Here is a 12,763-nt window from a genome sequence, read left to right on the forward strand (position 1 = left end):
CTCAGACAGTAAAGAATCTGCCCACAATGCAGGAGACCTAGGTTCAATCCCTGGGTCAGGAAGATCCCCTGAAGAAGGAAATGGCAACCCACTCCAGTATCCTTGCCTGGAGAATTCCATGGACAGAGGAGCCTGACAGGCTACAGTCTATGGGGGTCTCAAAGAATCAGACACAACTGAGCAACTAACATTTACTATGTGTTTTTATTGTTGCATAGAAACTTTGGACATATTTTGTTAAACAGAAACTACAAGTTATAAAAAAAATAGAATTTCTAAGTGGATCTCATTCAGTAAAAATCAAACATCTCTTTCTCTCTTTAGTATCTACTCAGAGAAAAGTCTAAAATGTTAAACACAAAAGTATATTAAACATTGTGGCTAGATGATCAAACCAGTCCATCCTAAAGGATATCAACTCTGAATATTCACCGGAAGGACAGATACTGAAGCTGAAGCTCCAATACTTTGGCCACCTGATGCGAAGAGCTGACTCATTGGAAAAGACCCTGATGCTGGGAAAGACTGAGGACAGGAGGAAAAGGGGACGACAGAGGATGAGATGGTTGGATGGCATCATTGACTCAATGGACATGAGTTTGCGCAAACTCTCAGAGATAGTGAAGGAGGGTAAACCTGGCGTCCTGTAGTCCATGGGGCTGTAAAGAGTTGGACACAACTTAGCGATTAAACAACAACAACAAAGGTGATAATATTGGGGATAATTTTAAATTTTCTTTTATTTGTTTATCCACCTTTCCTGATTAGTAAAACTGTGAAAGTGGTTATCAGGAGACAGCTGGACGTAAAGCCCATGAGACCTAGGAACCAGGCCTGGGAGGCAGAGAGCTCATAGCTACAGCAAGTCTGAGTTAAGGAGGCAGCTACTCACTTATCCAGCAGGTTCTCCCTCGGTATCCGAACATTGTCAAATCTCAGAATCCCGTTATCCACACCATGCAGACCTAGAGAGAACAGACAGGAAATGGAGCTGCAGGTGGGACAAGCTTATGAGCATGAGAAACACTGCCCCATGGGACTTCCCTGGTGGTGCAGTGGCTGAGCCTGCATTCCCAGTGCAGGAGGCTCGGGTCTGATCCCTGGCCCGAGAACTAGACCCGGCATGCCACAGCTGAGGGTTTGCACGTTGCTGGTGCTGTTCAGTCATGAAGTTGTGTCCGGCTCTTTGCGACCCCATGGGCTGCAGCATGCCAGGCTTCCCTGTCCTCCACTGTCTCCTGCAGTTTGCTCAAGTGGAATTTGTATGCTACAGTCAAAAGATCCCACATGCTGTAACGAAGACCTGCTGCAGCCAAATATATAAACACATTTCTAAAAAAATATACACCAAGACAGTTTTACTTGGGGCTGGTGCATGGGGATGACCCAGAGGGATGTTGTGGGGAGGGAGGTGGGAGGGGGGTTCATGTTTGGGAACGCATGTAAGAATTAAAGATTTTAAAATTTAAAAAAAAAATAAAAAAATAAAAAATAAAGGAAAGAGGCGAAGAAAAAAAAAATAAAAAATAAAAAAAATAAAATAAAAACAGTTAGACCATCGCTGCCACTTTTTAGGTTGGACATCACTGAAACGCAAAGCCCTTCTTTCACTTCCAGAATCGTGGCTGCTTTCTTATCTGGGGTGAAGATGCTGTCTGCTCCTTTTCACGCAGCGCGGTGCCTGTCTCTCCAGCTGCCTCCTCATTAATGAGCACAGAGGAGGAAGTGCTGGACCTTCTAGGGCTCAGCTGGGGCCACAGCTGTCTGCCTGGGCAGTTGTTGAGGCTGGAGAGGGGAGAATTCTACGCAGCCAAGAGAATATCTGACTGAACATACAGAAGCAGCAAAGCTCATTCAGCCCCGCCAGTGACCCCAAACTCAATTTCTCCTCCTTCCCAATGCTTCCTCCTCAGAACACAGGATGAATTTGCAATGCTACTGCTGCTGCTAAGTCGCTTCAGTCATGTCCAACTCTGTGCAACCCCATAGACAGAAACCAGCCAGGCTCCCCTGTCCCTGGGATTCTCCAGGCAAGAACACTGGAGTGGGTTGCCATTGCCTTCTCCAATGCATGAAAGTGAAAAGTCAAAGTGAAGTCGCTCAGTCGTGTCTGACTCCTAGCAACCTCATGGACTGCAGCCCACCAGTCTCCTCCGCCCATGGGATTTTCCAGGCGAGAGTACTGGAGTGGGGTGCCATTGCCACAAAGGCCTAAAAGACACTGGCAAACGGCCAGAGGGTCAGCAGCAGTGGGTAGAGTGGCCCCTTCAAGACCAGTCTCTTCTGCCTTCACTGCTTGGATGAGTTAGGCTAGACTCAGTTGGGGAAAAGTGGAAACAGTGACAGACTTTATTTTCTGGGGCTCCAAAAATCACTGCAGATGCAGCCATGAAATTAAAAGATGCTAGCTCTTTGGAAGAAAAGCTATGATAAATCCAGACAGTATATTAAAAAGCAGAGACATCACTTTGCCAACAAAGGTCCCTGTAGAGTCAAAGCTATGGTTTTTCCAGTAGTCATGAACAGATGTCAAAGTTGGACCATAAAGAAGGCTAAGTGCTGAAAAACTGATGCTTTTGAACTGAAGCGCTTGAGAAGATTCTTGAGAGTCTCTTGGACAGCAAGGAGATCAAAACAGTCAATCCTAAAGGAAATCAACCCTGAATATTCACTGAAAGGACTGATGCTGAAGCTAAAGCTACAGTACTTTGACCACCTGATGGGAAGCACAGATTCTTTGGAAAAGATGCGGTGCTGGGAAAGACTGAGGGCAGGCAGAGAAGGGGGTGATAGAGGATGAGGTAGTTGGATGGCATCACCAATTCAATGGGCATGAGTGTGAGTAAACTGCAGGAGATAGCAAAGGACAGGGAAGCCTGGCATGCTACAGTTCACGGGGTCACAGAGAGTCGAACTTGACTTAGAGACTGAACACCGGCAGCTGGCAGGGTCGGGTGGGGAGGAGGCGAAAGCGCAGAGGAGGGTGGAAGAAGGTCCACCTGCGAACTCACCTTCTTTATGCATCATATCAACAACCGTCACTCCTGGGTACAAGCTTCCATTTTCATCTCGGACAGGAACGATGAAGCAGTGGGGCCCTAAGGACGGTGGAAAGACACTTACTAAAGTCTCTAAGGATATGAGCAAGGCTTTCCTAATTTCCAGTGTGCGATTATGTTGATTCTGAAATTCATTCTGTTGTATGACTGTACACTGCCCATAATAGTGTATAATGTTGAATGTCATGATGAATTGTCTCATCATGTATATTTAGGAGACCAAGTGCTCAATTTTTTAAAAGACAAATAACTCAATTTCTTATGTAGCTGTGCCACACTGCATGTGGGATCTTAGTACCCCGATCTGCAGTGGAAGCGCAGAGTCTTAACCACTGGACTGACAGGGGAAAGTTCCAGTGTGAATTTTTTACAAGATAAATACACCCCTTTGGAAGGGGAAGGATTCTGTGTAAAGCACTCACGGAAGAATAGTACTAATAAAGAGAAACAGCCTAGGCTTCTGTTTTGGTGACAAACCTTGAGATCTTCCGTTTATGATGAGCTGGGCAAAGACTGCTGCGTAATTCCCGTACATCGCATTTCCAATGTACATCTTCTCAGCATTTTCACACGGTGTGTCAATGACAAATTCCTGCACAGAAATACCAAAGCAACAGAGTTTTCTTCCTTATGGTTCTTTTCAACCCCTGGGCTCGGTGCAATGAACACCGTGAAACAGATTCACGTTGCATAGCTGCACCCACTTAGGCGACCTCACAGAAAAGGCGTAGATGACCCAAAGTCGTTTAGTTCACCCTCACATTCCTTCCCTTCTTGCTGGCCGCTCTTCTTTGTAAGGTTGGACTGGCACGTATCGCATTCTTCCGAGCCTGTGGCTTAAACGTATGAATCCTTCTTCAGTGAGCTTCTTTCTCTCTAGGCTACTCCATACTGAGGTTTTGACTTTTAAATAATCCAGCACCCAACCCCTAAGAGCCCTGGTGATCTGTATTCAGTTCTCACCACAGCCCTCGCTCCCAAACACTCCACCTGCAGGTTTCATAAGAAACGATAGAGTACCCAACGATCTGGGGCCTAGTTCGATGAGTCCATGTCTGTGTATTTCGTTTTGTCTACGGCACATTGTCCCTCCTGGACCAATGGCGTGGTTCCTCAGGTCCTCCACTGATCCCTGGGCCTCAGACATTCTCGCATCTAAGGTGTGAGTCCATTGTTTGAACAGCAGCTCTCTAACCAAAGGTTAAACGTGTAGGTGCACGCGTGCTAAGTCACTTCAGTCATGTCCACCTCTTTGCAACCCTATGGACTTAGCCCGCCAGTCTCCTCTGTCCATGGGATTCTCCAGGCCAGGATACTGGAGTGGGTCCCCATGCCCTCCGCCAGGGCATCCTCCCCACCCAGGCACTGAACCCACGCCCCTTATGCCTCCTCCCTCTTTACCACTAGTGCCACCTGGGAAGCCCTTAAATGTCTACACCTGAACACAAACAAGACTAATGAACAGCCGTGACCTAGTCCCACCATTGCTTAGAATCTCATCCCAGACAATTCTGATTTTTATAAAAAGAAATATCTCATTTAAGCCTTGGGATAACTGTTTCAAAATCTCTCTCCATTTTCTTGATCAATGAATATGATAATGAAAGTTTCCCTCAAAAGCTCATGTGAATAAGCCCTTAAAAGCGTGTGTCAACAATTCTCCATCTTATAAGGGAATGAATCTTAGAACACACCACCTATCTTGTCTCCAAAATATGACCAAGGATTCTAGCTCAAAACAGTCTGAAGTTAACACTGGTCAGGAAAAAGCAGGGGGAAAATAATTAGCTTTTTGTTTTCAGTCTCTGCTCAAAACTCTGCCTCCTTTTTCCTCCTCTCCAGGAACCAGAACAGGCTCACCATGGAAACACCTCTCTTCCCTTCTTGGTCCTCTCTCGTGCGGCTTGCTACCTGGGATACCCTTCAGCCTCTTGTTAAGGAGAGAGACCATAACTGCCAACTCTGGATACTGGGTACCTGGAACAGGTCAAAGAATCCAGGGAGTGGGGGGAAGGAAAGGGGAAGCCGGGGCGGGGCGTGATGGCAAAAAAACAGAACCTCAAATTTAATCGAAGCTGACAATTATCAAAGATGTGGCTGAACCAAACCAACAAGCTATTGATCATGTAAAGATCATCTCGGATTTCAGAATTTCAAGTATATGGACTCTACTTTCCCTCTGGCCAAGAAATACCATCTTGGAGCCCAAGAAAACATTCTCTGACACATGTGCACACAGGGACACTTTTAACATAGGCAAGGGCTTTTCAGAAACATAAATGGATGAGCTGATCATTTTTAAGTCTCTGGAGGCTGCTGCCCTTGTCTTATCGGGCCAGCCAGGAACTTTTTAAAGAAAGGAGTTTTTATGAGGCTGGTGGGTGCAGTAACAAACAACACGTGGTGAGGGGATGCATTAAATAGCACCCCACGAGTGGGAAGGGAAGTAGCAGAGAAAGGCTAACCTGGCAGAAACGATCTGGTCGTGTGGGGAGGAGACAGGAGGCCATTCGTCCCCATAACATTTGATCCTCTCTGGGAAAGGAGCTTTGTCACTTCTGGCAAAAACACTTGATTGGGAAAGTCTGCCTCAGCCAAAGCACTGGCGTTTAAAGCTGGATCTAAATAATGCACACCATGTGTGTTGGTTCCCATTATAATTAGTCGTTGAAGACCAACAAAACAGTCCTGTAAACACTCATAGAGATGGCTTTGGCCAGAGAGCTCTTAAAGTCTCATTTATTTTTGTGATTTTGCATAAAGTGTAACTCTCTCTTACCTCAAAACCCTCCATGCTGCTACTCAACCTACCATCCAAAAATAAAAATAAAACAGCCAACCCACAGGAACAAATAACAAAAAAGATTGAAGAGATTTAAAACTGCTCCAGAGGGAGAGAGAGCTCATTTGATATGCTCTAACATTTGAAAAGGGAAATGAAGGGGAAAACACAGAAACCAATGGAGGGGAAAGCCATTCTCAGCTAAGCCAGCCCTCACTGGCCTGAGCCTATGATAGGCTTATTCCCTCCCTCACTCCCCCGGGGGGCAGCAAGTTCACCAGAGTCTTCTCATCATTACGATTTCAACTTTGCAACTCCCCTGCAGAGAGCAGCAGCTGCCGAAGCACACCAGGTAGCTGAATAATTTATGCTGTTTGGGGAAAACAGGACCAACACAGGGAAATCATTTTTGTGCAAAAAATAATAATAATTATAAGAAGAAAACAAATAAATAAGAATTGTGGCTGGGTTTCTTTTCCCTTAAAGGACAGCAAGGTGACCTCAATACTACAGTTTTGGGAGAAAAAACTGGGGCAGGCAGAACCCCATGATGTTTGGTTAATGTGCGTGCCATCTCTGACAGGAAAGCTAAACTCTTAAGGGCAATCTCCTTGAACCTGAGATTCACTTGTTAACTTCATAGCCATAGTTTCTCCGCCTGAAAAATAAGGACAAAAATATGTTCCTATAAGATTATAGAACATTTAACACAATGTTGCACGGCAGAGTGCTTGGCCTGGTGCCTAGCACACACGCAGTAGCTTAACCATTACATCTATGGGACTGCCGCTGTAAGAGAACGTGCATGAGTGCTAAACCACTTTAGTCATATACAACTCTTTTCGACCCTATGGATCATAGTCCTGTCAGGCGAGTCCATGGGGATTCTCCAGGCAAGAATACTGGAGTGGGTTGCCATGCCCTCCTCCAGGGGATCTTCCCAACCCAGGGCTCAAACCCGCGTTTCTTATGTCTCCTGCATTGGCAGACAAGTTCTTTACCACTAGCCCCCCCTGGGGAGCAGATGACTGTGGTAGTATACTATACAGAGAGAACTTGAGGCAGAGCCTGGCACAGAGCAAGCATTCAATAGGCGACAGTCCTTATTCTGGCCCTTATTGTGACCTTAGACATCACCAGCTACTGCAGAGAACTAGCACTGGGGCAGGAGACAAGGCAGGACATCCTCTCACACAACCCTCACCTGCATCTGTCATTCTGAATGTTGACCGCCTCCAGCTAGCGTCCTGGGGTCAGAAAAGCCTAGGAACAGAACTCCAGATTCCAAAGGACAACAGCCGCAATGAAGAAAAGGCTGAGTCACCACATGCACAGGCAAACGGCCACACCCACGGCACATGGCCACACCCACAGCACATGGCCACCCCCACAGCACATGACAACACCCACAGCACATGGCCACACCCACAGCACATGGCCACACCCACAGCACATGACAACACCCACAGCACATGGCCACACCCACAGCACATGGCCACCCCCACAGCACATGACAACACCCACAGCACATGGCCACACCCACAGCACATGACAACACCCACAGCACATAGCCACATTCATAGCTTATGGCCACACCCACAGCACATGGCCACACAGCACATGATAATACCCACAGCACATGGCCACACCCACAGCACATGGCCACATTCATACTAATGGCCACACCCACAGCACATGGCCATACCCACAGCACATGGCCACACCCACAGCACATGGCTACATTCATAGCTTATGGCCACACCCACAGCACATGGCCACACCCACAGCACATGATAATACCCACAGCACATGGCCACACCCACAGCACATGGCCACATTCATACTAATGGCCACACCCACAGCACATGGCCATACCCACAGCACATGGCCACACCCACAGCACATGGCCACACCCACAGCACATGACAACACCCACAGCACATAGCCACATTCATAGCTTATGGCCACACCCACAGCACATGGCCACACCCACAGCACATGGCCACACCCACAGCACATGATAATACCCACAGCACATGGCCACACCCACAGCACATGGCCACACCCACAGCACATGGCCACATTCATACTAATGGCCACACCCACAGCACATGATAATACCCACAGCACATGGCCACACCCACAGCGCATGACCACACCCACAGCGCATGACCACACCCACAGCACATGGCCACATTCATAGCTTATGTCCACACAAGCTTGTACACTCATTCACACACACATTTCTAGAAAAACTGCAAAATGTATTTATCCCTTTCTGGTTTTTAGGGACACCCAATATCAAACAAGAAACTAGAAAGAAGAATGAAATAAGTAGATCGTTGCTTTCTTTATTTGAGGACAGGAAGTAGGAGCTAAAGAGATGGGGGGCAAGATTTACAGAACAGGATTTTTGCTGTGACCCATTCATAGAGAGCTATCAATTTAGAGGGTCTTACTGCCAAAGAATGCTCAAACTACCGCACAATTGCACGCATCTCACACGCTAGTAAAGTGCTGCTCAAAATTCTCGAAGCCAGGCTTCAGCAATACGTGAACCGTGAACTTCCAGATGTTCAAGCTGGTTTTAGAAAAGGCAGAGGAACCAGAGATCAAATTGCCAACATCCGCTGGATCATCGAAAAAGCAAGAGAGTTCCAGAAAAACATCTATTTCTGCTTTGTTGACTATGCCAAAGCCTTTGACTGTGTGGATCATAATAAACTGTGGAAAATTCTGAAAGAGATGGGAATACCAGACCACCTGACCTGCCTCTTGAGAAAACTATATGCAGGTCAGGAAGCAACAGTTAGAACCGGACATGCAACAACAGACTGGTTCCAAATAGGAAAAGGCTATATATCGTCACCCTGCTTATTTAACTTTTTATGCAGAGTACATCAAGAGAAAAGCTGGGCTGGAAGAAGCACAAACTGGAATCAAGATTGCTGGGAAAAATATCAATAATCTCAGATATGCAGATGACACCACCCTTATGGTAGAAAGTGAAGAGGAACTCAAAAGCCTCTTGATGAAAGTGAAAGAGGAGAGTGAAAAAGTTGGCTTAAAGCTCAACATTCAGAAAACGAAGATCATGGCATCTGGTCCCATCACTTCATGGCAAATAGATGGAGAAACAGCAGAAACAGTGTCAGACTTTATTTTGGGGGGCTCCAAAATCACTGCAGATGGTGATTGCAGCTGTGAAATTAAAAGACACTTACTCCTTGGAAGGAAAGTTATGACCAACCTAGATAGCATATACAAAAGCAGAGACATTACTTTGCCAACAAAGGTCCATCTAGTCAAGGCTATGGTTTTTCCTGTGGTCATGCATGGATGTGAGAGTTGGACTATGAAGAAAGCTGAGCACCACAGAATTGATGCTTTTGAACTGTGGTGTTGGAGAAGACTCTTGAGAGTTCCTTGGACTGCAAGGAGATCTAACCAGCCCATTCTGAAGGAGATCAGCCCTGGGATTTCTTTGGAAGGAATGATGCTAAAGCTGAAGCTCCAGTACTTTGGCCACCTCATGCAAAGAGTTGACTCACTGGAAAAGACTCTGATGCTGGGAGGGATTGGGGGCAGGAGGAGAAGGGGACGACAGAGGATGAGATGGCTGGATGGCATCACTGACTCGATGGACGTGAGTCTGAGTGAACTCTGGGAGTTGGTGATGGACAGGGAGGCCTGGCGTGCTGCAATTCATGGGGTCGCAAATTGGAGTTCATCCCATACAACAGGGCTTCTCTGGTGGCTTAGAGGTAAAGAATCCACCTTCCAAGCAGGAGACACAGGTTTGATCCCTGAGTCAGAAAGATCCCCTAGAGAAAGAAATGGCAGCCCACTCCAGTATCGTTGCCTGGAAAATCCCACGTACAGAGGAGCCTGACAGGCTACAGTCCATGGGGCCACAAAAGAGTCGGACACAACTGAGCAACTAAACAACAACAACCCATGTAATAAAGTCAGATTGTTTTGTCAAATTTTATTTTGGTTGCCTTGTGGATTTTTGTCCATATGACAGTTAAAGATGGAGAAGGCAATGGCACCCCACTGCAGTACTCTTGCCTGGAAAATCCCATGGACGGAAGAGCCTGGAAGGCTGCAGTCCATGGTGTGACTAAGAGTCAGACACAACTGAGCGACTTCACTCTCACTTTTCACTTTCCTGCACTGAAGAAGGAAATGGCAACCCACTCCAGTGTTCTTGCCTGGAAAATCCCATGGACGGAGGAGCCTGGTGGGCTGCTGTCTATGGGGTCGCACAGAGTCGGACAGGACTGAAGCGACTTGGCAGCAGCAGTTAGAGATACTGCCTCATGCTGAGACAGACCTGGGACCTGGGCCCCTTTGCTGCAATGCTTGCACCTGTCTACACCTCTCCTCAAACAACACAGTATATAAAGACACAATACTGGACTAAAAATAACTGTGTGCGTGCTCAGTTGGGGCAAAATTATAGAGAAAACATACAAAGAGACCAAAAAACCCAACTGCCAATTTTGAAGAGCCTGGAGAAAAAGCAGGGTGTCGGGAGCAAAAACAGGATACTGAGCATACCCCCTGCACACACCACCTCACGGGCAGGCAAACCATCTAAGCCATCTCTCTGGCCTGACCCCTCGACACATCCGTATACTCACCCCATGTAAGGAATCAGCTCGCCCCCACCCAGGGAGTGAGCAAGCAAGAGAACCTGATGCCTGCTCTCACCTCCCCCTGCTGCAGCAGGGGCCCCAGTAGAGCCTTGCCTGAATTTCTTGTCTGGCCTCTGGTCAGTTTCTACTGACTGGGGAAGATCAAGAACCCTGGTTGGTATCAATGCCAGCACCAAGGACTCAGCTCCCGGAAGGAGGTCCAGCACACACAGTGCCCTCCTGCCCCATGGGGTGATGCACCAACAGAGACCTCTCTTAAACCCATGTGCCTGCTACAGTTCAGAGGACCACAAGATGGTGGAGGTCCTGTTCTCACCAAGCTTCCCCAAAGCATTAAGTCAATAAGTGCACCTCAAATGTCTCAGCAGCGTCCTCCCAAGGTAGGTGCTGTGCAAGTGTTGGTATTAGACTCAGGGAGGCTGAGCATACATCTACCTCCACTAAAACTCAGACACTTCCAAATCTGAGCACCTCTGGCTAGAGAGTGCACACAGTGTGGGTGAGCATGGTCTCGGGAGGAAGAGGAAGGAGGGTCTGCTGGGTTCAACTCTTCTGCCCACAGAACCGCAGAACCACAGGAAGAATCCTCACCTGTGCAGAGAAGTCAAAGGTGGCTTCAGTCTGGATCCCTCTGACGTTGCTCCCGTGGCCCCTCTCGGTCATTGCAAACATCCCCGTGTATTTCTGCTCCTGGAGTTGACCAGGTGTTAGAAGGGAATCAGCTAGTCAAATGGCTGCTCTAACTGCCAACCTCTCAGATCATTCTCTCAGAGGACAGGATGGCTGGATGGCATCACTGACTCAACGGACGTGAGTCTGAGCAAACTCCATGAGATGGTGAAGGACAGGGAAGCCTGGCGTGGTGCAGTCCACGGGGTTACAAAGAGTCGGACAGGACTGAGCGACTCAACAATTGAACAACAGATCATTAAGAACACCGGCAAAAGAGGGAATAGTAAGTTGGAGTTGGAGATATTATAAAAACTCAGTCTGGTGACAACTAGGGTGATAACAATATGACAGTCCTGTGCAATCTAAAAAAGGGAGTCAGGATTCTCATTTCAAAGCTCTGGCTGACACTAATTCTATATTTCATTTTCTTTTTCTGCAAACACACACACCCCTAACTACTGTAAAGTTTTGCTACCCACTCCAGTATTCTGGTCTGGAGAATTCCATGGACTATATAGTCCACGGGTCGGAAAGAGTAGGACACGACTGAGCGACTTTCACTTTCATCTTCATAGAAACTGTCTAAGGTGGCTCATGTCATACCTGGAGAGGCTGAAGCCACTGAGTTACGTGTGCTGGGCCTCCGAGATTTCTGATGGCCCCACCGAACAGCCAGTAAATTATTCCACACTGGAAACAAGCACAGTATAGACCATTGTTAGAAACAGTCAACAATTTAATGACAACCGAACCCACTGGGCAAAAGCCATTCAAGGAACACCGATCAGCTCATCAAGCTCTACCTTCGCCCCACAAGCAGCAAGGCATCCATGCCCTCCCCCTCGCGGCCTGGGCAGGCATGGCTCTTGGCTCCCCTTTGTGCAGAGGCCACCCCAGCAGCACAGCGCATCCGTCCCCCAACCTCAGGGAGGCCCAGTTCACCCCATCACTCTGCCTTGTCTGAAAAAGGGGAAGTGTTAGTCACTCAGTCATGTCTAACCCTTGGCAACCCTACAGACTGTAGGGTCCATGGATTCTGTCCTCTGTCCATGGGACTCTCCAGACAAGAATACTGAAGTGGGTTGCCATGCCCTCCTCCAGGGGATCTTCCAGACCCAGGGAATATAACCTGGGTCTCCCTCACTGCAGGCAGATTCTCTACCATCTGAACCACCAGGGAAGCCCCTGCCTTGTCTGCTTAGGGTTTAATTTGGTGCCTGGTAGGTCGAAGATAGGCAAGAGCCTTTGTGCACTGATCCCAGGTGCTGACCGCAGCCTGGAGAGTCCATGAGAAACAGTCTGCAAAAAGGAAGGTGGGTGGAAGAGGTAAGGCTACAGCATGAGCAGCCGCTGGGCTCAGATGAGGCAGGCCAAGCTCGAACCGCAGCTCCGCTCCCCACCAGCTGCGGGACCTTGCACACTGACACAATGCCTGAGTTTCCCCATCTGACAGACGCAGTGGATGGTGAGCCCCCACTTACTGTGCCCTCCCGCCTTCCAGGGTCTGAGCTCCACACACTCACTGCCTATCACAACCATCCCAGGAGAAAAACACAATTCCCCTCACTTGATAATTGGCAATTCCCCTC

At 47.9% G+C, this 12,763-nt stretch overlaps 1 protein-coding gene across 1 annotated transcript in view; it reads right to left on the minus strand.

The window, feature by feature from the left end:
* Positions 1-12,084, minus strand: part of ACOXL (acyl-CoA oxidase-like) — a 269,160-nt gene extending 257,076 nt beyond the window's left edge. Inside the window, exons 1-6 of the mRNA XM_018054699.1 lie at positions 11,989-12,084; positions 11,778-11,864; positions 11,094-11,192; positions 3,537-3,651; positions 3,012-3,098; positions 893-965 (exon numbers count right to left, since the gene is read on the minus strand). Of these exons, the coding sequence (XP_017910188.1) occupies positions 893-965; positions 3,012-3,098; positions 3,537-3,651; positions 11,094-11,192; positions 11,778-11,864; positions 11,989-12,084 (557 nt within the window). The remainder of the gene's footprint in view (positions 1-892; positions 966-3,011; positions 3,099-3,536; positions 3,652-11,093; positions 11,193-11,777; positions 11,865-11,988) is intronic.

The sequence above is a fragment of the Capra hircus genome, chromosome 11 (genome assembly GCF_001704415.2).
Source record: "Capra hircus breed San Clemente chromosome 11, ASM170441v1, whole genome shotgun sequence".
In the NCBI taxonomy this organism is placed as follows: Eukaryota; Metazoa; Chordata; class Mammalia; order Artiodactyla; family Bovidae; genus Capra; species Capra hircus.